Raw genomic sequence first — 24,225 nt, forward strand, 5'->3', positions numbered from 1 at the left:
TGGGTATCATGTTACTTTCAAGATACATGCGCAAGCCCTTGGCTATACCTGAAGCAGCCATCTGGATTGTGACCTATGTGAAGGAGATGAAACTGAAAACTAAAGGTGTACTAGACATGGTCAATATCAGACTACAACATCTGAGGGAACATTCAAATGAAATGTTCAGCACATGGATGTGATCCAGTAAAATTACTTTACCACATCAAAAGTGAAAAAAGTAAATCATTAGATTGTCAATTCCTATCCTGAATGGGGTGCTCATGAACTTTTAATAGCAGCTTTAAAGAAGAATATTAGTAGGTTTTGGCTTTTCACATCCCTGGGCAACTCTGATAAGAAAATGTGGCTTTACCTATAACCAGAATATAAACGCTATTCCTTTGGTCATCTGTGGACAACTCTACATTTAGGAGTTTGACAGGACAGTTTTGACATTGCTCCTAGCCTTATGACCATCGTTGTTTTCTTTTTAAGCTTTTTTTCTTTTAACTAAAAGTTATTTTAGATCATTTGGTGAAGTTGCCATTCCTCCTCAGAAACTCTGTGGCTGGGAACTAAAAGGGAAAAAATTTCCTTGGCTCCAGAGAAGTTCTGTGGTGTCCAGTGGAATGCTGATTTTACAGACGTCCAGAGGGAGCGGGGGAGAGAGCAGGAAACAAGAAAATGGGAGAACTTTGACCTTTTGTTATTATATTTGTGTACCAGCCTTTCCCACCCTGGTGCCCTTCAGATGTGTTGGACTACACCTCCCATCATCTCCACCAAGCATGTCATTCAGTGAATAAAGGCTAAGTCAAAAAAGGGGGAAGAGAACTTACCTGTACATCTAGGGGTTCACTTAAAAAAATCTCAGCATCTCCAACAGAAATAAAAACATTCTTTGAACAAACAATGTCATTATCAAAGCACTTCTTGTTCTGAACGATTATGGACAAGTTTGAACTGTCAACACCCTGTGAAGGAGAAAGGGTTGTTATGTACAAACACAGTTATACATCACTGCAGCATCCACGCAACAAATCCACAGGCAATTTGTCAGATAGTGGATCCCATTCCCTTAACTGGACTCCAGCTGCCTTGGGCTGTTTTTTGGGTCAGCGTGAGTTCTAAATCATGTTATGTCAGGCTGACCTAGATATAAACCCAGATTAGCTAAAGTGCAGTCAAAAGAATAGATGTTACCCATTGGGTTGCACGATGTATAGGTGGTCCATGTTCCAGCTTGAACTGGCTGGAAGCAAATTACTTAGGATGTGTGTGAATACACTGTTCCTGACTTGCATACTGGCTTATAATCATAGAATAGTAGGGTTGGAAGGGGCCTACAAGGCCATCGAGTCCAACCCCCTGCTCAGTGCAGGAATCCAAGTCAGAGCATCCCTGACAGATGGCTGTCCAGCCTCGTCTTGAAGGCCTCCAGTGTGGGAGAGCCCACCACCTCCCCAGGTAATTGGTTCCATTGTCATATTGCTCTAACAGTCAGGAAGTTTTTCCTGATGTTCAGCTGGAATCTGGCTTCCTGTCACTTGAGCCCACTATTCCGTGTCCTGCACTCTGGGATGATCGAGAAGAGACCCTGGCCATCCTCTCTGTGACAACCTTTCAAGGTTAATCAGAATGCTTTGTTTGGCTGCAAGGCACTGTCAGGGGCATGGGCCCATGCCAATAATAGGCAAAATATGTGCAAATAAATAAGGAATTGGGGGGTGCATCTCATAATAAGTTTTGTGCCATTCAATCATACCCAGACCTCAGGACAAGGGGAATCTAGGAGATGCCACAGCCTTGCATCTGGCCCAACATCCTGCTGGGGTAAGAGGCACTTTCAAACATTTAGATAACACCCAACATATGCAGAAATGAATACTGAAATGGAGGTGTGACCCCCTCCATATGCTTTGGGCCTCCCCAATCTATACACACAAACCTCTAGGACAGGGTTGGGCAACATGTGGCCTTCCAGATGTTTTGGCCTACAATTCCCATCAGTCCTAACCAGCATAGCAAATGGTGAGAGATGCTGGGAGTTGCAGGCCAAAACATCTGAAGGGCATCACGTTACCCAACCCTGCTCTCGAGGAGCATCTGTCCTCTATGAGTGGCATAATATCACACCTGGCCCAACTCTTTGGGCACAAAACAGTATCAAGCATGTAAGCCTGCACCTACTGGCTCTTTGATGGGAAAGGCAAAAGTTTGAGACACATGGAACATATTTCCAAAAGTCACAGCTGTATTTCTAACACTAACAGAAGTCCAAATACATATCTCTGACAGTACCATAGTCCTATTTGAAAGGTATGTAATACTTCTGTATGAAAAGTGGATCTCAATGGCGACCAAAGTGGACAACTCTTGGGCAAGCTCAGGAAAAGTGCTATGAACTGATACAGTACCTGGAAGAAGGCATGTAGAAGCCTATGCAAGTACTACAGTTGCACTGTTCTTCGCCATCATGAAGGAAACAGTTTTCAGGAATAGTTTAACTTGGATAACAATAGTGACATTATATACTTCACAGAATATATGTTTATATGCCATAAACAGAGCAAATATTTAGGATTCCAGCCGATGTTCATCCATAAAATAGACACATGATCATGATCATATTTATATCCCATACACATATTAATTTGCAAACATAATCAAGAAGATTGTAATTTTATTTGGGGGTTACTAAGGTTTCATGTTAATATTTTGTTAGGTGATGGATATAAAATGATATTTTCAGAGGCAGAACCTTGCATTGCCTAACAACATTTTCTAACTCCCTACTTCATATATATTTACTTAAAGGAACTTGACAGGATTTCATATTACATTGTAATATGAAAACATGCACACTCCTTGATTGGGGTTGTTGCCTATATCAATTCAATTTAATTTTGTCATGCATTTCTATTGCGACCTTATAATCACCACTGGAAACTTCCTCTCTATGCAGCGAATATTTGCTTATAAGCAAAAAGTATAAAAATTAAAACTCTTTTATTCCGAAGAGGAGTCTGTGGGTTAAATCCCCTTGCTGTTCTCCCTCCTGCAGCCCCCACATGCTTCCCAATCTACTCCAGAGGGTCCCCCAACCCCATATCAGGAAATGTTTTACATTATCACTGCATGCGCATGACAAGTTTGATGCTTTTAACCCAAAGTGCACAAACTGTGGCTTAATTGTTCTGCTAGTTCGTAAGTTCTTGCCTGCAACCCGAAATGGCAAATCTGGAAAAGCTTTAGCAGGTTATTCTACTGATTGGCCTCTCTTTATCCTCTAAAATCATAATATACTACTGTTCTTCACTATATGTATGGCATACTGTAGGTGGGGTAGTGTTGGGTAGAGGAGATAATATTTCTGTCAAGTATATCACAAATGAGTTACAAAACTGTTTGTTGTTGCATAAAGGGTAAGAGAGAAGAGAAAGACAGGTTGTGGAGGTATAAAGGAAAAGATCTGAAATGGCCAACTCATATATTTCTACTTGGGGCACACTTGCTAAACAGGCTGGCCACCAAAGGTGTCAACAGTGCAGACTTTAATCTTGACACATCGGTGCTGATGAGTTAATTCAGGCTTTCCCAACCTGGCGCTCTCTAGATGTGTTGGACTACAAGTCCCATCATCCCTAGCCAGCATGGGAGTTGTAGTCCAACACATCTGGGGGCACCAGGTTGAGGGCAGAGGAAGCTGAATTACTACTTCTGGCCATCCAACCCAAATAGAATTCCAGTCCATCATGCAAACATAAGAGGGTGCCTTTCACTGCCCTTTTATCCATCCAGGCCAGCACTGTCTACTCTGCCTGGTGGAAGCGTTCCAAGTTCTCAGGCAGGTGTCTTTCCCAGTGCCGTTACCTGAGATGCTTTAATTGCAGATGCCTGGAATAGAACTTGGGACATTATGTGCGTTAGGCATGTGCTCTATCACTGAGCCCTCCTTATGTTTGTATGCTAGGTCAATGATGCTATGGCAAAGGGAGGAAAACATTTAAATCACTTAATAGGTAACCACGCACCTCCCAGCCCCCTCTCTGCAATACAACGCTAGAGAGAGATGAGTAAAAAAAAATGCCTTTTTTACACAATCACTTTCTGGAGCAGAGCTACATTTACCTTTTAAGGTAAAGCACAAAGAAGGAAGTCCCATGGTTTGTCATGTGAAGCCAAGTTATATTGATAGAAAACAAAAAAACCCAACATGCTTCCTCCCCTGCAAGCCCAGCTCCTATCTTCGCATTAAATTGCCAAAACAAGCCTGTTCTAACTTAGTATCAGTTTCTTTGTGATAGTATGGTGTTGCTAAGCAATGGAGAAAGAGGGACAGAAACCTGGGCAAACAACCAAAAACTCAGCAGTAGGCCTGTATTTTCAGAATGTAGTATATCATAGCTGCGTAAAATAAAGAACATTATTCCCTTTGAATGGAAAATTAGACTGGAAGAATAAATTGTCACTGTTTTAACATTTTCATTATAATTTTTTGTTTATTTTCTATTGTATCTGTAACATATTGGCTAAAAAGTGTTTTTTTCTAAAATCATTTGCAGTTAGCTGTACCAGCTAATAAAAACATATTACAGGTATGTCCCAAATTTTAGCCTTCTGATAACACTTTTTATAATCAACATAGCCATATCTTAATCATAAACTACTTTTTAACTCAAAATATTAAATAAGAATAACTCATCCTGTATTTTTTTTTTTTAGTGACTATAACTTTTAAAAATTGAATATGAAACAAGCAGCAGAAAGTAACTGCAACTGCAACCACTGGAGAAAGTGAGAAAAGACTGGAAATAGTACCAAAAAGATCCATCCATCCATCCATCCATCCAATCTGTCTGTCTGTCTGTCTGTCTGTCTCTCTCTCTCTCTCTCATTCCCTGTATAACCAAAAATAATTTATTTCCATATAGAACATACCAAACCTGACTTAGTACAGTGTCTCATTTTGCCTCATGGACAGTGTGCATAGTGGAGACTGAGAGAAATTCCACCCCCAACTCCCTCATAATACTAAACCCTTGGGAATGATTGACAGTGGATTCAGGACAAATAGGACAAAGTATTTCTTCATAAATATTCATTTTTTAAAATTCTGAACTGCACCTTGATCCAATAGAATTTCCAGGGCAGTACATACACATTTTCAAATTCAAATACAATATTACCATATTACAACAATAAAACCCTGATGCTGGGAAAGACTGAAGGCAAAAGGAGAAGGGGACGACAGAGGATGAGATGGCTAGATAGCATCACCGATGCAATGAATATGAACTTGGGCACACTCCGGGAGAGAGCGCAGGACAGGAAGGCCTGGCATGCTATGGTCAATGGGGTCACGAAGAGTCGGACACGACTGAACGACTGAACAACAACAACAACAATAAAAATTAAAGCATCAATAGAATAAAACTGAGATGCATACAACTATTCAACTAGAACGCAATACAATAAATTTAAAATTATTTTACCAAAAAAAAAAAGTTTGACCTGGTGCTGGAAAGAGTACAGTGTCAGTGCCAGTTGTACCACCTTTGAGAGGATATTCCAAAATCAGGGCATCACCATCGAGAAGCCCCTTTCATAATTTTACTTATTCGTCGCATTTTTAACCACCCAGTAACCCAAGTTTTATGGACGGTATAAATGATTAAAAACATTAAATGAAAACAATGAAAATAAAACCAGCAACAAAAATTAAAAACACTACAGCACATAAACCAAGGTAAAACTGTCATGGACCAGAACTCTGAAACCTTGTCCTCAGCAGATCCCAACCCCTTGTCTTCAGAAGAAGAGGTTCCAGAGTTAATGAGAGAGGGCTCAGCCACAGAAAGGTGTCATGAGGCTTCCATCTCCCCAGGATCCAGTTCTTCAGAAATACCCCAGGGGTCAGCTGCCCTATGTCCAGAGGAGGTTACATTAGTGTACTCAGACTGAGGATCAGACCATGAGGATACCAGCATGCCCCAGCCACTCCCACATTATTGCAGCCTGAGATTGCTAAAATAAGCCAGGCCCCTTCAAGAGACCAAGCCTCAGTCAGTATGGAAGTGGAGCCAATCAGCCTAAATCTAAAAGAGCTACACTCTTTTTAAGCCTCAGTCTTGCTCTGGTAATTGTTGGAGCAACCTACAGGCAAGCCTATCTGGCTTCCAGCCCCAGCACCCCACGGAGCTTTCCATGGTGCTGTTCTGTTCCTGTTCCTGAAACCTGACCTTCCTGAAAAAAACTAATCCACAGATGAACATTGCAGCCCAGGCCTCACCAGCACCTAAACAACACTAACCCCTCATCACAGCAGAGGCAGAACAGAAAGAACAGGAGCATTTTTTTTTTAAGTGCCAAGATCTAAAAACACTAAAAACAGTTCTTAAAATGCCTGGGAACCCCTCTTAGTGATGGAACTCTAAGAAGGGCCTCTTCTGATGATCATAGGCAGGATGTTTTGGGAGGAGGCACTGCTTCAGGTATTTGGGCCAAATTATGTATCTTGGGATGGATAATATTCTGGAGGCTCTGGAGGTGACGGACCCGACCTTGGGGGAGCTGAGGATGGCGATGGCCGACAGGAAGCTTTGGCGTGGGCTGGTCCATGAAGTCACGACGAGTCGGAAGGGACTGAACGAATAAACAACAACATGTATCTTGGGAGCTGGGTGGATGTCAGTAGGAGAAAGGGGGGAAGGGTGGAGCTAGTGACAACACAATTGATAGGATTTGGGACAAGGAGAGATATATTGGTGAAAGTTGGATGTACCTGGTAATGGAAAGGGGTGTTGGGCAACTTAAGTAATTGTTATATATAAAGAACAGGTTTTTTAAACATCCATAGTATGAACAAAGTGCACAGCAGTGTATTCAAGATATCACCTCTGTTTCTTTATAAAAGATTTCTAGGGTATTCTCATTCAATAAATAGAGCAAAGTTGGCATTTAGTGACTTCTATAAAGGTTCTGATAGAAGGGATGGGTATATACTCAAGTTATCAAAATAGGTAACTAATACAATACCTAAAGCTGCCTTACTAATGTTCTTTGATATCAATAACTATCATTATTGTGTAATATGCAAATATATTTCATGTAGTTTTAAAGAATACAATCACTGTAAACAGTTCTCTTTTGTGTCATTTATTTGATTTTATCCTGCTTAGCATTAGATTTGGTATTTTATTGGATTACATTACAGCAATCCTTTCCTAATTAAAAACATGATAGTCACAAGATTAAGGTTTGGGAACGCTCAGGTATCCATTTCCGAGTGATACAATCCCTAGCAATGTGCTACAGTAGCTATCTACATAGCACAACAGGTGAAATCCAGGCTTTTTTCATGCCATTGAAAACTCTCCTGTATGATGCTGTCTTAAAGAAATATACCCTATCCTCCATTTCTACTAGAAGTCTGTAAAACAGTTATTAAGGGTTAAATATTCCTGCTTTCAAAAATGTTTTGTTTTGTTTTCATGTAAAGTAGAATGAGGGATAGAGAAGGGGAGAAAAGGTATACAGAAGTGATAGTGAGCTTCTAAACAGTCAGAAATCCATTTCACCTATTTTTTTTAATTAGTAATGTACAAGATGCATTTCTTTATCTCTCTGTGGAACAGGTTCCATTCCTGTAATCTCAGACAAGAGGCCACAATTCTAAATGTACTTCCTTGGAAGCATACTCCATTGAAATCAATGGGAATTCCTGAATTACAGTGCAATCAACCACTGAGTTCAATGGGATTTTCTCCCAGTAGGTGTGTATAGGATTGCAGCCTTAGTTAATAGAAAATTAAATTCAGGATTCAAAGGAGCTTTGTTCACTGCCAGAAGCCAAAGAGCTTCTCAAAACCAGCTTCTCTGATTAACTTGGAGATGATGGAATGACAAAAGAAAGCCCCAAATATATGCATTACATCCCCATCTGGACTACAATCCCAGAGGAGGTTTTTAACTGCTTTTAAAAGATCCATATTCAGCATCTAATAGGAAGGATATAATAGGAAGGATTCAGCAGATGCTTTTCTTGCATTACATGTTTCTCTAGCTGGAAATACCTATAGCAATGTTAAGATCAGAGAATAGGGCAGCCTTTGCAGGGTTAAAGTAAAGCCCTTCAGGAATTGGAAGGGTTCCACTTCTGTAGCACGTTGGACCCTAAGTCAAAGTCCAGGACTGGCTAAAGATTAAAAAACCAAGGAGCTCAAGGTGAAATACTCCTTGAATATGAACACAAGCCTAGGCTGTGACAGGTACATGATGTACAGACTGTGACCTCAGCTAAACATTCAAGTAGTAAAGCAAAACCAAGGAAGTTTACGACATACCAAAAGATAAAAGTTTATCAGCCAGTTCTATGGCCTGCCATTTTGGCAAGGCCAAAAGGGTTTATGATCATGTGCAAGGGATCTTGCACCAGTGAAACACTGTCACTTGTAGCAATGTTCCAGTGCAGGATAACTCCTAGGGTGCTGTGCAGGCACAGTAACCCATACATTGCAGCTCTACTGTGCAAACTTTTGCAAGTCAGAAGAGATAGAGAGTGAGCGAAATGTGGGGGTATAACAGAGAGTGGCTAGACAAAGCTCTGTTGATCAGTTAGGAAGCTGGTGAAGTTTAGTGGATAGTTAGTAGATCATAATAGAAGGGTCAAAAAGCTTCTGTTGTCATTTCTGAAAAGCTGGATCTCTTTGAGACTACAATGTGTCTGTTACATCATATGCCACAGATCTCCCTCTTCCTCCAGCCATTTTTGGGGGACAGCTTTTCCTGTTAGTTTGCACAATTTAAAAGAAACACTGGAGACCAAAGGGCAAAACTGAGTTATTCACAGAATCACTTAATGGTCTGAAAGATCCAGGTATAAAAAAAGGTAAATGAGCCTGAAATTGCTGATCTGGAGGAGATTCAGTCCAAAGAATATAAACCCAGTGCCAATAGTAATCAAATCTTCTTCCTACTGAAGAAACATGGAAGAAGTGGAAAACAGAAAAGAGCTGATCAATGGGAAGAAGAACGCACACCCATGATAAGTGTAATCAGATGAATGGATTGTCAATCAATTCACACATTTTAGGAGGGCTGCACAGAAAAACATTACCACTTAGCAGATCAACAATTTCTAGAAGGGTCACAGTGTTAGGGTTGGATCCAACCACTGCAGGCGCAGAAGCCTGGAATGGGACTTTTGCTCATACAACAGGATGCCCTTGTCCTTTCCCTTGCCCACCAGCCCCCTGCCCCCCGACTGGAGCAGGTTTGGGCGGTGTGGGGGACTGCAGGGAGGAGGGAAATCTGTTCCCCTAGCAATTTCTGTTCTACTAGCAGATGCGTGGTGTATTGTACTGTATTGCTCCTACTCTGCTGGATTGTCACCTTGCTGTGGTGAGTGGGCTTGTGTGTTCCAATGAACCCTGTGAGCGAAGCCCTCGGGAGTTATGTACTCCCAGCAGGGTCACCCATGGCAGCAAGGTCAAGGGGGAGGAACCAGACAAAGAACGATCCAAGAAAGTCCTCAATGGCAGAACAGGCGGAAGATAACAAGGTGTATGTTACAATGGCTGAGAAGGCAGATGAAGGCTGCAGCAGATAAAGGACCACCAATTGTCATGATATTCATGCCATTGGATTAGAGCATTTTCTGCAAAGACTGTGTGTTGATCATTGTGCACTGATCTCCACACATAAAACACATTCACGCACAGGTGTCTTCCAATCTAAACCCAACCAACCAAAAGTCCCATGGCGATCGGTGAACGGCAACGGGGGCAGGACTGTGAAATCCAGAAGCCCCTAGTCATGGACCAGCACATGGGTGGTGGATACAGAGTCAGTCGTCCTGACTCAAGGACCGAGGCAGTTGAGTAGTTCAGCAGCTGTATCCACGACTGAGCAGTCCTATTCAGGATCCACTCTGCTCACCCCGTATGGGGAGGGGGCTAGAAAAGGTGCCCTAAACATTGTCTGCCTCATCTTCTCCCTGACTGGATTACCGCATCCAGTGGGGTCACCATTTAGCAGTCGCAAAAGACAAATGAACTTTGGAATCTTTGGAAGCCAATCTTACTCTGTCACGAGTGATCGCCATGATGGTGTATTGTTCCTTTTAAGAGAATTGTAGGAAATGCTCATCTAGCAAATGTGAAAGTAAAACTAGCAAAGACTCCCTCAGTGCTTGGTGGTTCTGTGCTGAAAGTGTTGTGTTGAGGTCTTCCAAGTACTGGTCATCTTAAGAATGGTAAGGGTTATAGAAAACATGGATGTCCTGACATTTATCTAAATGCATACATAAGCAGCAGACATTACAGGATGACTAGTGTTGGATCCAACCCTTAGCATGTTATGGTAAAAGCAACCTTAAAGCGGCATCTTAAAGTCTAATAAATGTATTAGGGGATAAACTTTCATGGATTAGAGTCCAGATCATGAGGTGCATGAAGTACTGGAGCAGAACTAGCAATCTAGGATACCATGAAGCTTAGATTTTGGTCTGTTTATCTTTAAAGAGTTACAGTGGCAACCATTATGTTTCTTGGCCCAGTTCAAAGAGCTAGTGCTGGCCAGTGTATCTAAAGGAATGCCTTCTCCCATATGCCTCAAGGTCTGCAAAGGTGGCTTTTTGCACATACCTTCCATTTTGGAGGCACAGTTACCAACAGTGACTTTTAGGGCCTTCTCTGTTATGGCACTGCAGTTAAGGAATTCCCTCTCCAGCAAGGCCTACTTTGTTGGTTCTCTCCCAGAACTTAGAAGACTGAAAACTGAAACTGTATTTTATTATATAATATATATATATTTTTGACCGTGAGCTGCCAGAAGCACATGAATTGGCTTGTTGGTGAGATAAAGATTTTTTTTTTAAAATTAGAAACACAATCCTTTGATTTACAGAGGGAACAATCCTATGTCCCTCAGACATTGTCTGAGGGGCTGTAGGATAGTGGAGATTTCCCCCTCTGAGGTCTGATGAACTCTTGGAAGGGGGAGTTGGAGATCTGCCCCCCTCCCCCTCACAGCCAGCATGGAAAGAACTGCACTAGCTGGCCTCCAAGGTTGGAAAATTGATCTCAGAGAGGAGAAAAAGGCAGCGTTCTGGTGGACAGGAGGGGAGGAGACCAGAGAGGCCAGGATACAAGCTATCCTGAGCCTCTTTCAGCTTCCTTACCTCCCCCTCCGAAGCACCATTGCTAGATGGGCAAAAAAGCTCATCTAGTGAAAACCCCAGGGATTGGACAACCGGGAGGCAAAGATCGCTTCTGCTACTCCTCTCGCCCTGTCAGCTTCAGCCTGGCAGGACATTGGATACATGGAAGCCTCCAAGTTCCGTCTTGCAAGGGTACAACCCATAGGATTGCATCCTTGGCATAGTTCATTACTTGGAGAGGTAATTTGTTCCATCTCATAAGCTTTGCTTTCATGATGGCTGCAAAAGCAGAGCTGTAAGAACACACTAACACAGCAATGACTAGTTAGAATGCATGCAAATGTAGAAAATGTGAGATGTCCTAAGTTGTACAAAGTCTAATTGAAAGATAGTATGCTTCAGGAGAGTTTAACCTAAATTAGTTCTTAGGTATTTTATGTAATACATTTAACGTGTTAAGATATTGTACTATTCTTTCTGTGCTGGTGATAGAGAATATTTGGTACAACAGAGAAATTGCAAAGGAATAACACAACGAGAGAGGAACTTTAATCTTCCATTTGGCTAGAAACATTTGGTTGGCATGAAGTCATATCAATCTCAAGATCTGCCAAAAGCAACAATTGGTTTAACTTACAAATGAATGGAAAAGCTGATACCTCCTGAAAAAAGCCTTTCTTCTCTGAAAGGATTAATTAATAAAGACAGATTTCTTGAATAGCCGGGTAAGAAGAGATTAGGGTACAACCAAAATATATTTTGAATTATTTTGCCACTCTGAAGTGATAATTACAGACCTTATGTGGCATAAAGTTCATTGATGATGAAGGACCTTGAAGGAGCTAGCCAGACAGACCATATAATCCTATATGCTACGTTTGGACTGAGCTCAAATCTAACTTCTCACACAAGCCCTTCTCATTTGCCCACCCATGAAAGCAGTTAGATGGGTGTCCACACATGAGAGAGCCTTCTCTGCAGTGGCCCCACACCACTGGAACAAGTTGCCACTGGAGGTCCACCGTGCTCCGTCATTGCAGGCTTTTAAGAAGGCCTTGAAAACATATTATTTTAACTGTGGCCTTCTCTTGATATGATTGCCGTTGTTGCTGTTATTGCCATTGTTGTTCGTTTTATTGTTGGCTTTTATTGTTGTTTTTATTGCTATTTATGTGTTTTGTGTTTATGATTTTATCACTTTTAATATTTTAATTGTTTCTTAATGTATTTTATTGCTGTAAGCCACCTTGGGAGGGCTTCTACCCTGAAAGGCAGCCAAGAAATGTTTTCAATAGATAAATAAGCCATCTTCACACATTACTCACACGGAGAGCTCTTACACAGAGGAGGAGGGGGAGGAGCAGGGCTGGGCTACTGGCTCCACCTCCCATAGCTGAGCTGGTCCCACCCCTGATGTCTATGGAAAAGGAACCCCTCCACATGAGCAGCTGCTCACATGTAGGGGCTTCACATGATCAGGATGCCCACAGAGTCCTCCTTTTATGCCCTGTTCCTCCTTGCATGTGAGAGCTCTCTGTCGGCAATGCAAGAAGAGGGCTATGGTCTCAGGCCAACTAGACATTCTGGAAACCCAGACTGAAGAGTTGCAAAGTAAAGGGCCAGAAGATGCAATTTGCAGCAGAGCAGTACTGGGTGGGAAGGGGTGGTTTATGCTTAATTCTTCCAAAGGTTTCTGTCTACAATCCTCTTCCCACAGCCTATTTTCCCCACATGCTCCTGGAACCTTGCTTAGAGGGAAAGTAACAATAGGGAAGAGATCGGAAGGGGAAGCGGTGGCTGAGCAGATGGTTACAATTCCTTTTGCCACCCATTTCTCCACTGCAAATCAAATCGTCACTAACCAATCTGCACCTGTTTTGCAGTGGTCTGGGAACCACATCTGCTGCTGACTATCTAGATCCTAAAGCTAGACTTCGCCAACCTTGCCCTTGACTAGAGATGAAACCTGGGGCACCAAGCATCAATTTCCACTGAGCTATGGCTTCTGTTTCTCCACATAAAAAATGAATAATTCTTAAATCGTTTTTTTAAATAGCTGCATCAAATATCTTTTTCAATTTGGGGTGTGTGGTGCGGCTAAGATGGGGGTGTGCAGGAGACTTCCCAACCTGGCACCCTTTGTATATGTCTGGACTGCAACTCCCATAATTCCCATCTCCCCATGCATGCTCCTGCACTAAGTTTGCCTGGAGCCCACATTGTGCTCCTTTTGGCACCAGGTGAAGACCTTTTTTATTTTCCCAGCATTTTACCTTCCTCGTCTTTTAGCGCTGTTGTTTTAAATCTGTATTTTAAATCTCTGCATTGCTGCTAGGTTTTATTCTGGTTGTACTTTTATACTGTAGTTTTAAGCTTGAATATTTTATATTGTTTTGTGTTGTACTTTGTGGTTTTAATATTTGTGAACCACCCAGAGAAAGTCAGCTATTGGGCGGTATAGAAATGAAATAAATATACAAATAAATAAATAGGTATCGTATTCCTCAAATATAGTCTCTGCTTAAGTGCCAGCACTACCATTCTACAAACCAGTTCCTGCTTGAGCCCCATCCCACGATCTGTACAGCAGAGCATAGGACTGGATTTCTCATAATCAGAGATACTATACTAAGCCCTTTTGGCTGCTGAATGTCATCTTAAAACAAGATGTGTGGCCATCATTATCTGTTACTCAGCCTATAAGTTAAAATAGCAGGTCTGATTTAAAAAGACAAAACCAAAAAAACCCATCCATTTTGCTGTCAACTTTACCCTCCGCCCCGCAAAGTTATTTCTTCTTAATACAAACAGGTGGCACATATTAAACTTTTTTTAAAAATGCAAAGCCTCTTCAGTACAGCAGGATGTAGTGTTCCATCAAAAGGGAACAGATTAAACAAAGCGCATCAGATTCCAAAAGACACATGGCCAAATCAGGCAACTGCCAGGTAACTGGACTGGTGCCAACTACAAAGCAAAGAAATAAAGGTAGAAATATTGATCCAAATTACTGTTACGGAAGACATCCTACTGTTCACCAATGAGTTGAGCGATAATGCTTGGTGGCAAAGCCTCTCAAATACTGCACTGTGATGCCTGTAACTTCTTCCCCAGCTCACACCAGGAACCAATTATTTATCCCCTCAGCAAAAACAGCTCTAAGTAGGCAAGAAAGGGGAGCAAATTACACTGCATTCTCAAGATCAACGAAATCCATATTTCCACTCAAAATTTTTATTCCCTTGCAATCAGTACTTCACAAAACTGTACACTACTACTGCTGTTGATCATTTATCATTACTGTGTTCTTCCTCTGGGGTTAGCATACATGGTCTCCATTCGATACTCACTGCAACCCTGTACTTTAGGTGTGTCTATGGTACAAACCAAAGTCAGTTAAATTGCTAGGGCACCCATCTGAGGATCTCTCGAAATTACGGCTCTCGGATGCTGCTAAGGATCTCTATTAGAGAATTCTCATCATACCTAAAGTAGTAGTAATCTGGAAGGCGCAATTCCCAAGATTGCTTGAGAGCTAACTTGATTTAAAACTGGTTTGTGTTTATAGTGTAAGCACAGCCTATGTAGGTTAAGCTGATAGTGACTGGCTCAGATTCACCCAATGAGCTTCCTGGCTAAGTAGAGATTTGAACCTGGGTCTCCCCTTCATCCAGTCTGGGTTCAGATCTAGGTTCACGATGAAATCAGCCTTGATCGCCCTGATGGACTACCTTCTTAGGGAAAGGGACAGGCAGAGTGCAACCCTGTTGCTTCTTCTTGATCTCCCAGCAGCTTTTGATGCCACTGACCATGGTATCCTCGTGGACCGCCTCCATGAGATGGGAGTTGGGGGCACCATTTTTAAGTCGTTCAGCTCTTACTTAGGGGTCAGTTCCAGGGAATAACATTAGGGGACTGTGTCTAGGCCACCTGGAAGTTGAACTATGGAATGACAGAGGGTATTATTTTGTCCCCAGTGTTGTTCAACATCTGTATGAAGCTGTTGGGAATGGTCATTAGGAGATCTGGGGCAAATTGTTATCACTATGCTGATGACACCTAAGCTCTATTTCTCTGTAACATCTGAGTCAGGAGAAATACATTCTGAACATGTTCTGAGCCAGTGCCTGGATGCAATCATGGGCTCAATGAGGGCCAATAAATTGAAGCTGAATCCTGATACACAGAGACCATATGGGTGGGTGGCTCCCAGGGCTGGAAATTGGGTTGTTTACCTGTTTTGGATAGGATGCGGTTACACTCCCTCTGAAGGAACACATCCATAATTTGGGGATGCTCCTGAATCCATCTCTATCACTGGAGGCCCAAGTGACCTCTTTGGCTCAGAGCACCCATCACCAACTTTGGCTAGTGTGACAACTATGCCTGTTCCTAGACACGGATAGTCTAGCCGCTGCAGTTTATGCACTGGTGACCCACAACTAGATTACTGTAATGCCCTCTTTGTGGGGCTGCCCTTGTACCTGGTTCAGAAGCTGCAGCTAGTGCAGAATGTAGCAGCTAGGGTGTTCAGTGCCATGCCCATATTACACCTATGCTACAAGAACTGCACTGGCTGCCTATTAGCTACCAGGCCATGTTCAAGGTTATGCTGTTGACATACAAAGCCCTAAACAGCTTGGGACCAGGATACCTAGCAGACAACCTGTAGTCACCAACTTCCCCACCTGTCAAGCCCTCTCACCAGCCTTTCCTGTGGAAAAGCCCAGGTAGGAGTGGACCTTGCACTGTTGGGTGCCGCTTCCCAGAGGCGCACAGGGTATCAGACAGTTTTGCCCAGTGCTTCCCCCTGCTCCTTTCCTGCTCCAAAGCAAGGAAGGCCAGCGGCGGGAGGATGGGGGTGCCGGTTTGACCCTGTGTGGCTAAGACTTTCCAGGCACCTTTGCCACAGCACTGTTAAACAGTCCCCAGCCTTCCTCCTCACTTTGGAGCTGGGAAGGTGGTTGGAATTGCTGTGCAAATGTGGCAAGTATATTTGATGAAGCCTGACTATTCAGTACTCCAGACTGGCTCTGAATGATTGAACATGCAGGAGGCCAACATAGCCATCCCTATTTTCTGTAGTATTTTTGCTTGCCTTACTGACCTTGTATGATGCATATATGTATAATTCATGGCCTTGCAACCTCCCTCTGCTTGGGATCTGCCTTCCCAGATCAACAATGAGCTCTCCCAGGAAGATGCACCATGACATCGTCTGAGAATACCTGGTCTAGACTACAGGCAACCATCTTTCTGTAAGGCCAGAAAAATCCTTCAACAGCCCTGTGCAGTCCAAAGACTAAGAACAAATTAGCTCTTATGAAACAGCAGATAGTCGTTTTTTTTAAAAAAAAGACAAAGTCTGAAAAGGCTTCTAGGTAGGGCTAGCATTGCACCTGTCTAAATAAATAACAAGGCTACTTCTAATATCATGAATCTACACAGGCAATGTTTTCATCACTCGTGTCATCTTGCTTGTTGGATGAAAGGGCTGCAGGCAACATGCCATGGATCTTGTTTTTGTGAATGCCAACTTCTGTCCTGAACTTCAGAACTCCAAATGCCCATGGTAGAATAAGTAGCATAATATGACAACACTGTGGCACATGACAGGGACGATGCTAATGTGCACATACCTAACATGCATATACCTAGCCAAGGATGGGAAATAATCATTTGCTTTCTCAGTATTCATATTCTCATCTTAGAAACAGAGGCACGCTTAAAGGCCATGTAGATACTACAAACCTAGGTCAGTTATATTGCAAAGGTGACCATTCAAGGATCGCTGGGAAGTTTGGTTCTGTGAGGGTCTCTAAGGATCTCTATTTTTTAAAATCCTTAAAAAAAATCCTTAGGTCCTTTGAGGGTAGAACCCTCTCTATTACAGAACTTTCAGCATTAGTAATTTGAAAGCTACAGATTCCTAGGATTTCTTGAGAGCTAGCTAAACAGTTTAAAACTGGTATAAGTTTATAGCATAGACACAGTCACAAGACCTTTTAAGACTATGCAAAGATACCATTGCACATAAGATATCTCTACCTTCAATAACTGAATGGACTGTGCTTACTAAAATCTCAAATACGCAACTTGATTCAACTTGCCAATTTAATTTTTAAAAAGACACTTCTTTTAAAATGAAAATGGAGGTCAAAATAGAATGCACCATACAGTGGCCATACAGTGCATTCCTCCTATACTGCTTTCTATGGGATAAATTATTTCTAAAGTGCTGGATTTGTGCTTGTTGCTGTACAAACATACAATGTAAAAACAAGTTCTTGCCCAAAAGGGACTTGGAGAATATGATGTACTTTATGGTCACCATCTTTTGGCAAACTGACTAAGACCACCTGGCTGCTTACAGGTGACCCCATTCCATGATAAAACTGCGACATCCTGATTGCAAATGTCACTCCATGGGTGGCAAGAACTGGTCATCTGAACACATCAGAGGAGGAGGAGAGAAATTGCAGGAAGGTTTTGCACTATAAGATACAACTTCGTGCCCATTTTACAGTCACTTAATAAGCTAATGTGGCCACCATGATCTGATGGTCTTTTTTGCTCCCAAGTACAGAGAAAAATCATCTCTTTCACAGAAACATACTCAGGGAGGTAGACAGCATCTCTCACTGCCTCCTTTTCTCTTTTCTCTTTCTTCTTCCTAACAAGAAGAGGAAAGCAGGGCCTGGTTTAGCCTTGCAACAGATTCCCTTCACCTCACACAATGCCCTCTGAAAGGTGTAGCTATTATCTATCCCAAGCCACTATATACATTCTTCCAATTGGTGGCAATGGTTGTCATCAATACAGTAATCTGCATATAAGAAACTGAAAAAGGTAAAAAGAAGTATCCTTACCTTTACCAAATAAACCTGGCAGTCATTGACATAATCGTACTCTAGTCCGTCAAAGGTATAATAATGCCGATCCCCATAGACCGTACATACAGCAGGACAAGGATAGTAAGTGCAATTAAATATCCCACGACGACAAACACTATGAGGGGAGGAAATCAAGATATTTTGACCAGAGAGATTTGTCAGTTGAAAACAATGATGTACACTCTCTTGTCATGAAACACAGATTAAAGAGAAAATTTACAACAATAGAGTTATTATATATTTATAGAGCGCCACTGGTGTGCATGTTGCATGGCAGAATATAAGAGGACAATTCTCTGCCCCAATGAGCTTACAGTTTGTTCTGCAAGCTTCTTCTAGCAATCACAATATGTAAAAGTAAAATGGTGCATTCTGATAGCTTTGAAGAAAGCCTGCATCACCAGCCTTAATAAAAACATGAAACTTCCCCAGCATTTTTAATGGCATTCATTCTCTAATGGCATGAGAACAGATTTATATTTCAGTTGCCAGATATTGCAGCCAGACCCATCCATGGCATATTCCATCATACAAATGACATAAATGGACTTGTAGAAGCATAAACATTCAAGGCGTTTTACAATGTTTAATTTGCATGGCATACTGCTGTTTCATGGTTACATAATCACACGAGAGGAACATTTATTGCATATAAGAAGCACCTAGACTTTGTGCCCAAATTATATTTCAGGTCTATACACAACTTCTTTAAAAGTGCACCACCAGATACCAAGTATTAATTGTAGAAAACAGAGACATATTACAAAATCTGCAGTATTCTTTGATATGGTTCCATTTTAAAATATTTTCATCATTCATCCATTTATCTATTTCCTTAAATGTTCTATGAACTTCTTTACTTATGTTTTTTACATCTTTAAATGTTATTTATTTTGCTTTTTATTCACCATGTTACATGAATCAAAGAGCAAATATATGTTGTGTGAGCAAGTGTGGTGTAGTGGTTAGAGGGTTGGACTGGGACCTGGGAGATCTGGATTCTAGTCCCCACTCAGCTGTGAAGCTCACTGGGTGACTTTGGGCCAGTCACTGACTCTCAGCCCAACCTACCTCACAGGGTTGTTGTAAGGATAAAATGGAGAGGAGAGGTTCCTTGCAAGAGGAAAAAAAGGTGGGCTATAAATGTAACAAATAAATACAAATAAATATGAAATACTAAAAGTAATTGTATCATTAAGAGCTGTAATGAAGTAACATCCACTTACCATGTATAACAAGGGGTAGCTATCACATCACCTGACATATATTCCCAGTCTTTCCAGGTACATGGACAACTGTCAGGCACATAACATTTTCCTTTATGCTCTGCCATCCTTTGAAGGAACCAAAACATGAATTTAAAATTGGAACCCACCTATCTGCATTTGCAATCCTTTCATATAAGCAGAAGACTTAAGTTCTGAATCAGCGATTTGCTGTTTGAATAGCACTGTAAGTTAAGTTTAGTCTACCAGTCATATCAACGTTCACTATAATTTCCCAGTGATGATCTTGAACAATTGTTTTATACAGCTTAACAAAGAAAGAAAATACAGATATTCAGGCTGTAGTACTTGGCACACCTGTCTGGGAGTATGCCCCACTGAACACTATGGGGCTTATTTCTGAATAAACATGTAAAGGGCACTGGGTTGTCACATGCTCCATTTCTGTTCCAAGAAGATTATAATGACTAGAGATTTGTATAGTTGCTGTTGGTTAAAGGTTTGCACCTGCATACTACTCTTTGCGGCCCACGTTCCCTGCCACTACGAGGGTGGTCCACATGTACATCACCCGTCCCCTGATGGCATTTGGAGGGGGGGGAATTATTCCAACCACCCAATATTCTTTGACAAGATTAGTGGGTCTCTACAAAAGATAAGAGACTGTTTCCTATGCCTCCAAGTGTGTCCACCTGCTCAGCACCCACTTTAGTAATATAAGAAGAGATGACAGTTTGGGGACTAAACTAGATAAGATAATCGGAAATCTGTGATTGGATCTCCCATCTCTTTTAATTTAAAATACATTTTTATCTGTGTGGGGAATTGGAATTGGATTGGGACTGCAGTACTCCTCCGCCCCCAATTTCCTCAATTAAAATCAGCTGCTATTTGCCCTGTTAGGGAAAGCATGGGTATCTGCACAATTTCCCTAATGGAGTCAATAGTCCCTTGGATGTAGGGGAGAGCAGAATGAATTGTGGAAAATGGTTAACAGAGCAATCCTATGGTCCGCAGACAGCATCTGAGGTGCCATAGACAGGGCTCTGACTTCAGAGGAGGAGATCTGATCACGGATTTCCCCACCCTCCTCCCCAGCCACTATGGAAAGCTCCACAGTGGCTACTCTCGTGAGGTCAGAGCTCTGAGGTCGGAGAGGGAGGGATATGCCAGTGAGAGAAGAGGCTGAGGAACAACCAGATTCAAAAGTCTTTCAGGCTCTGACCCAGCAGTGCATGGCAGCCAGACTAGCTTAGAGGCCTGTCTAGCAATCACTACGGTAAAGGAGGGCAGCAAAGCTGTCAAAGCCTCTGTCATTCTTCCTGCCCTGCCAGGCCCTTGCTGGCAGGGCTTAGGATGGACGGAGGACTCCAACAACAGAGCCCTCCATTAAGTGGGCATCAATCTCATAGAATTGTGTCTTAAACCTGCCTTCCGCCAGTACCACAAACCCTGGCTTCTCCTAAAAGAATTGTAAACAGCCAGGAGAACAGCTTACAGAGCTCCAGTGTTGGGTCTAGTTTGACCCTGAAATCATGAATTGTATGACTTACCTGATGCTGCAGAGACTGTAGGTTTGGGATTTATTATATAACAATACTTAAACTTAAATGTAATTTTTAAAAAGGAAGATTTGATATAGCTGCATTCACTTGTTTGTCCATGTGTAGTCCGGCCTTTCCAAATGACAAAAAAAGCAAAACTAAGCCCTGTATTCTAGTCTTAGCATGATATTAATTTTAGCTACAATCCAGCACATTGCCACAAAGTGCTTTTCCAATTTTGTTTTCAAAGGAGAAATATGTGAGTTCCAAGTCTAGATAGGGTTCGTGCACAACCTCCAAAGAACTAAGTTGTTGTTTTTTTAAAAAAAAGATCTTGATGTTCTAGGCTTTTTTGTTATTTTTAAAGGGCATCATGAGTGCTCCAAGCTTGCTCTATGTAATACAGTAGGGGAAAGTCTCAGTTAATGATGAAGGGAAAACCCACAAGACATAAAAGATAACATTTAAACAGACTCCAAAAATGGTGCAGACATGGGATACATGGATGGATTTGTATCAGTCAATGAAAACCTATAAATCTGGTCCCTGAAATTTCTCACCACACAATATTATTGAGAGATAATATTGGATAACAATATTATCCAGAGAAATTTTTAAAAATCAAATCCACAAATACAATTTCCTAGTCTGATGCTCTAGCTCTTGGAAGCACTTACCCAGGGGGACAAATGCAACCACTCACACACGGTGGAGATGGAACACAGGTGAAGTTCATGGCAAGGTTTGCACAAGATAGCTCACAGTTTACTCCAGCAGGTGGCAAGCCAGTCACATGAGATTGGCAGTCATAGTAGATCTTTTCTTCAGGGCATGTGTGAACTGCAAAAACAAAATGCAAACTACATGAGATCACCATATGCTTAACTCTCCCTTGAGTTCATTTGGACTCACTCAAGTGCTTATCTTTGCTGGTCCATGCCATATTTTTTCAACAATATGAAAAATATCAATAGGATATTCTGCTAACTACAATATAATACTTTATTTATACTTTTAAGTGATTAAAATCCTTCAGCTGTTTTAGTTTGCACTGCAGATTAATACAGTTTGAAAGCATTCATGAGTGTCAGAACTTTACAAATCAGACATGAATACTGATATTTGTTATGTTAACCTTTAAAGGAGCTCTGATCAAAAAGCTTCTTATGTGGCAAACTTTACATTTTTCATGCGGGAGTTGCAGGCATCAATTAATTTCTTAAACATGTTGAATTGTTGATGAATCTTTCTCTGATCACGTCAGCCACAATATTATTTGTAAATTGCTAAAGTAATATAAACTATACCTTGCAAAATATTTGAGGTTAATAGAATAAATTTTACATTTCCTTGGCAACCACTGAGAGTTCGTTCTTGGGACCCAAGTTTTTGGAAAGTGTTACATCTGTACAGATGAATTTAACTGTGCAAATCCACCCTTACAGAACAATCTTATGGCCCCTAAACAGAGCTCGCGGCCCTCCAGCTCCTCCCAGCCACCACATGCTGGTGGGCGTGCCATGGAGGGGAGAGGAGAGGCCAAGGATCCAACGGTCTCTTAGGCCTCCAGCAGGGCACCATACCTAGACAGGCACAGAGGCCCATCTAGCAAAAATCATTGCAAAGGAGGACAGTGAGACTGCAAAAGCCTCCACCGTTCCTCCTGTCCATCGGGTGTCAATCTCATAGGAATGCGTCCTAAGGCTGCAGTGTTAAGCTTACTACTTGAAATTCAATTGCACTTGGGGCAGGGATTTAAAAAAATGACCAACATCTCAAAGGTGCTGAGCAAAAACTAATATTCTAGCTAGTTCCATACAAATATAATTAAATTTGTCCCTTTGGATATATGATTTATGTTCCTCGATCTAAGGAGAAATGGGAATGATGCTGAAAAAGAATGACTGCTCAAAACCACCTGGAAAATTCATAGGTGAGCAGAGATTTGAATCTAGGCTCAAACCCAACAGCCTTCCCTGAATGTACAAGAAAGATGACTAAAATGTATTTGAGATCTCCTCTTCTTAAGTAATAAAGGGAATTACCTGCAGGAATTGCAGCAACTTCAGTACATCTCATGGTTCCATTGAGACACTGGCTAGTCAACGGACAGAAAAAAGACACATTTTAAGAGAGAGAGAGAGAGAGAGAGAGAGAGAGAAATACGCCCCTAATTTAAATGGCAAAAATAGTAATTGTTCATCACATAGAAATTTTTGAAACGTTACTGTGTTTTTAAATAATGCAACTAACAGCAATACAACATAGAGATGTAATAATCATTACATTCTAAGCATCAAAAACATTATGCTTTTTAAAAGTTTTATTTAATCCTGGTTCTGCAGGTTCAGCTAATTTGTATTGAGACATACGATTCAGTTGCCCTTTGACTCAGGGCCAGTTCAGATGGCTGTTTCTATTTATCCATCTATATTTTTATTTATGTTCACTGGGCTGATTTGCAAAGGGGGTGGATATTGAAATATTTGCTATGCTTTGCTGATATGTCAGGACACGAACCCGGCCTTTTCAAGATGGCATCAAGAATATTCCCCTTTCCATCTCCTGCTGTATTGTCACGACTAGGCCCAAGGCAGCCACAATCCCATAAGGGGCTGCAGCTCAGTGTGACAGAGCATATACTTTGCATGCGGAAGGTCCCAAGTTCGATCCCCAGCATCTCCAGGTAGGGCTGAAAAAAATCCTGCCTGAAACTCTGGAGAGCCACTGCCAGTAAGTGTTGACAGTACTGGGCTTGGTGGAACAAAGGTCTGACTCGGTATACGGCAGCTTCCTGTGTTCCGTCGGGTAGTGATCTTCCAAACTGGCATACACATAACCTATGTAGAATTTGGCATACCACAGTGAGTCCACATTTCCATCAGAAACGTAAGCCAGATTCCTGCCCCTGTAGATGACAGAGGAGCCATACAATCACCCCCATACAGTCACCCCCATACAGTGACACCATCAGAAGGGAAGGGTTCATGTGAATCGGCCCTCAATACATCCAGCAAGTAAAGTAGTTCAAAATTTATTAATGAATCATGTGTATTATTCCATAATATGTCGCAGGTTTACTCAAAAAGAAAGTTCACAAAATCAGCAAGGAGCATGCAAACCTAATTTGCGAAAGCATACTAAAGCATACCAAACTTTAGATAAAATTAAAACAGCTCCAGAAGCAACTGATCTTACACTGAGAGGTGCAGATCCAAAATGATATGTACAAAAGTCAACCTGCAGATTCAATGATACCATATATAATGAATAAAAGATGAAACTCTTAATAGTGCAACTTACCATGAGCCTGATGGTGTGGGCAGAATTTCCCCAGGCTGAAAACTTCTGCCTTTATAATAACATCGGCAACTAGCCCTGATAAAAGAAGTTTATTTATTTATTACATTTCTTATTAC

The 24,225-nt window shown here is 41.6% G+C and overlaps 1 protein-coding gene across 1 annotated transcript in view; it reads right to left on the reverse strand.

Moving 5' to 3' along the window:
* OTOGL (otogelin like) overlaps positions 1-24,225 on the reverse strand; it is a 130,594-nt gene that overhangs the window by 71,204 nt on the left and 35,165 nt on the right. The window contains exons 20-25 of the mRNA XM_084810400.1: positions 24,110-24,184; positions 22,852-22,904; positions 21,484-21,646; positions 19,263-19,370; positions 18,013-18,151; positions 822-956 (exon numbers count right to left, since the gene is read on the reverse strand). Coding sequence (XP_084666526.1) covers positions 822-956; positions 18,013-18,151; positions 19,263-19,370; positions 21,484-21,646; positions 22,852-22,904; positions 24,110-24,184 — 673 coding nt within the window. The remainder of the gene's footprint in view (positions 1-821; positions 957-18,012; positions 18,152-19,262; positions 19,371-21,483; positions 21,647-22,851; positions 22,905-24,109; positions 24,185-24,225) is intronic.

The sequence above is a fragment of the Heloderma suspectum genome, chromosome 7 (genome assembly GCF_057233095.1).
Source record: "Heloderma suspectum isolate Gila_16-S chromosome 7, 16-S_ref, whole genome shotgun sequence".
In the NCBI taxonomy this organism is placed as follows: Eukaryota; Metazoa; Chordata; class Lepidosauria; order Squamata; family Helodermatidae; genus Heloderma; species Heloderma suspectum.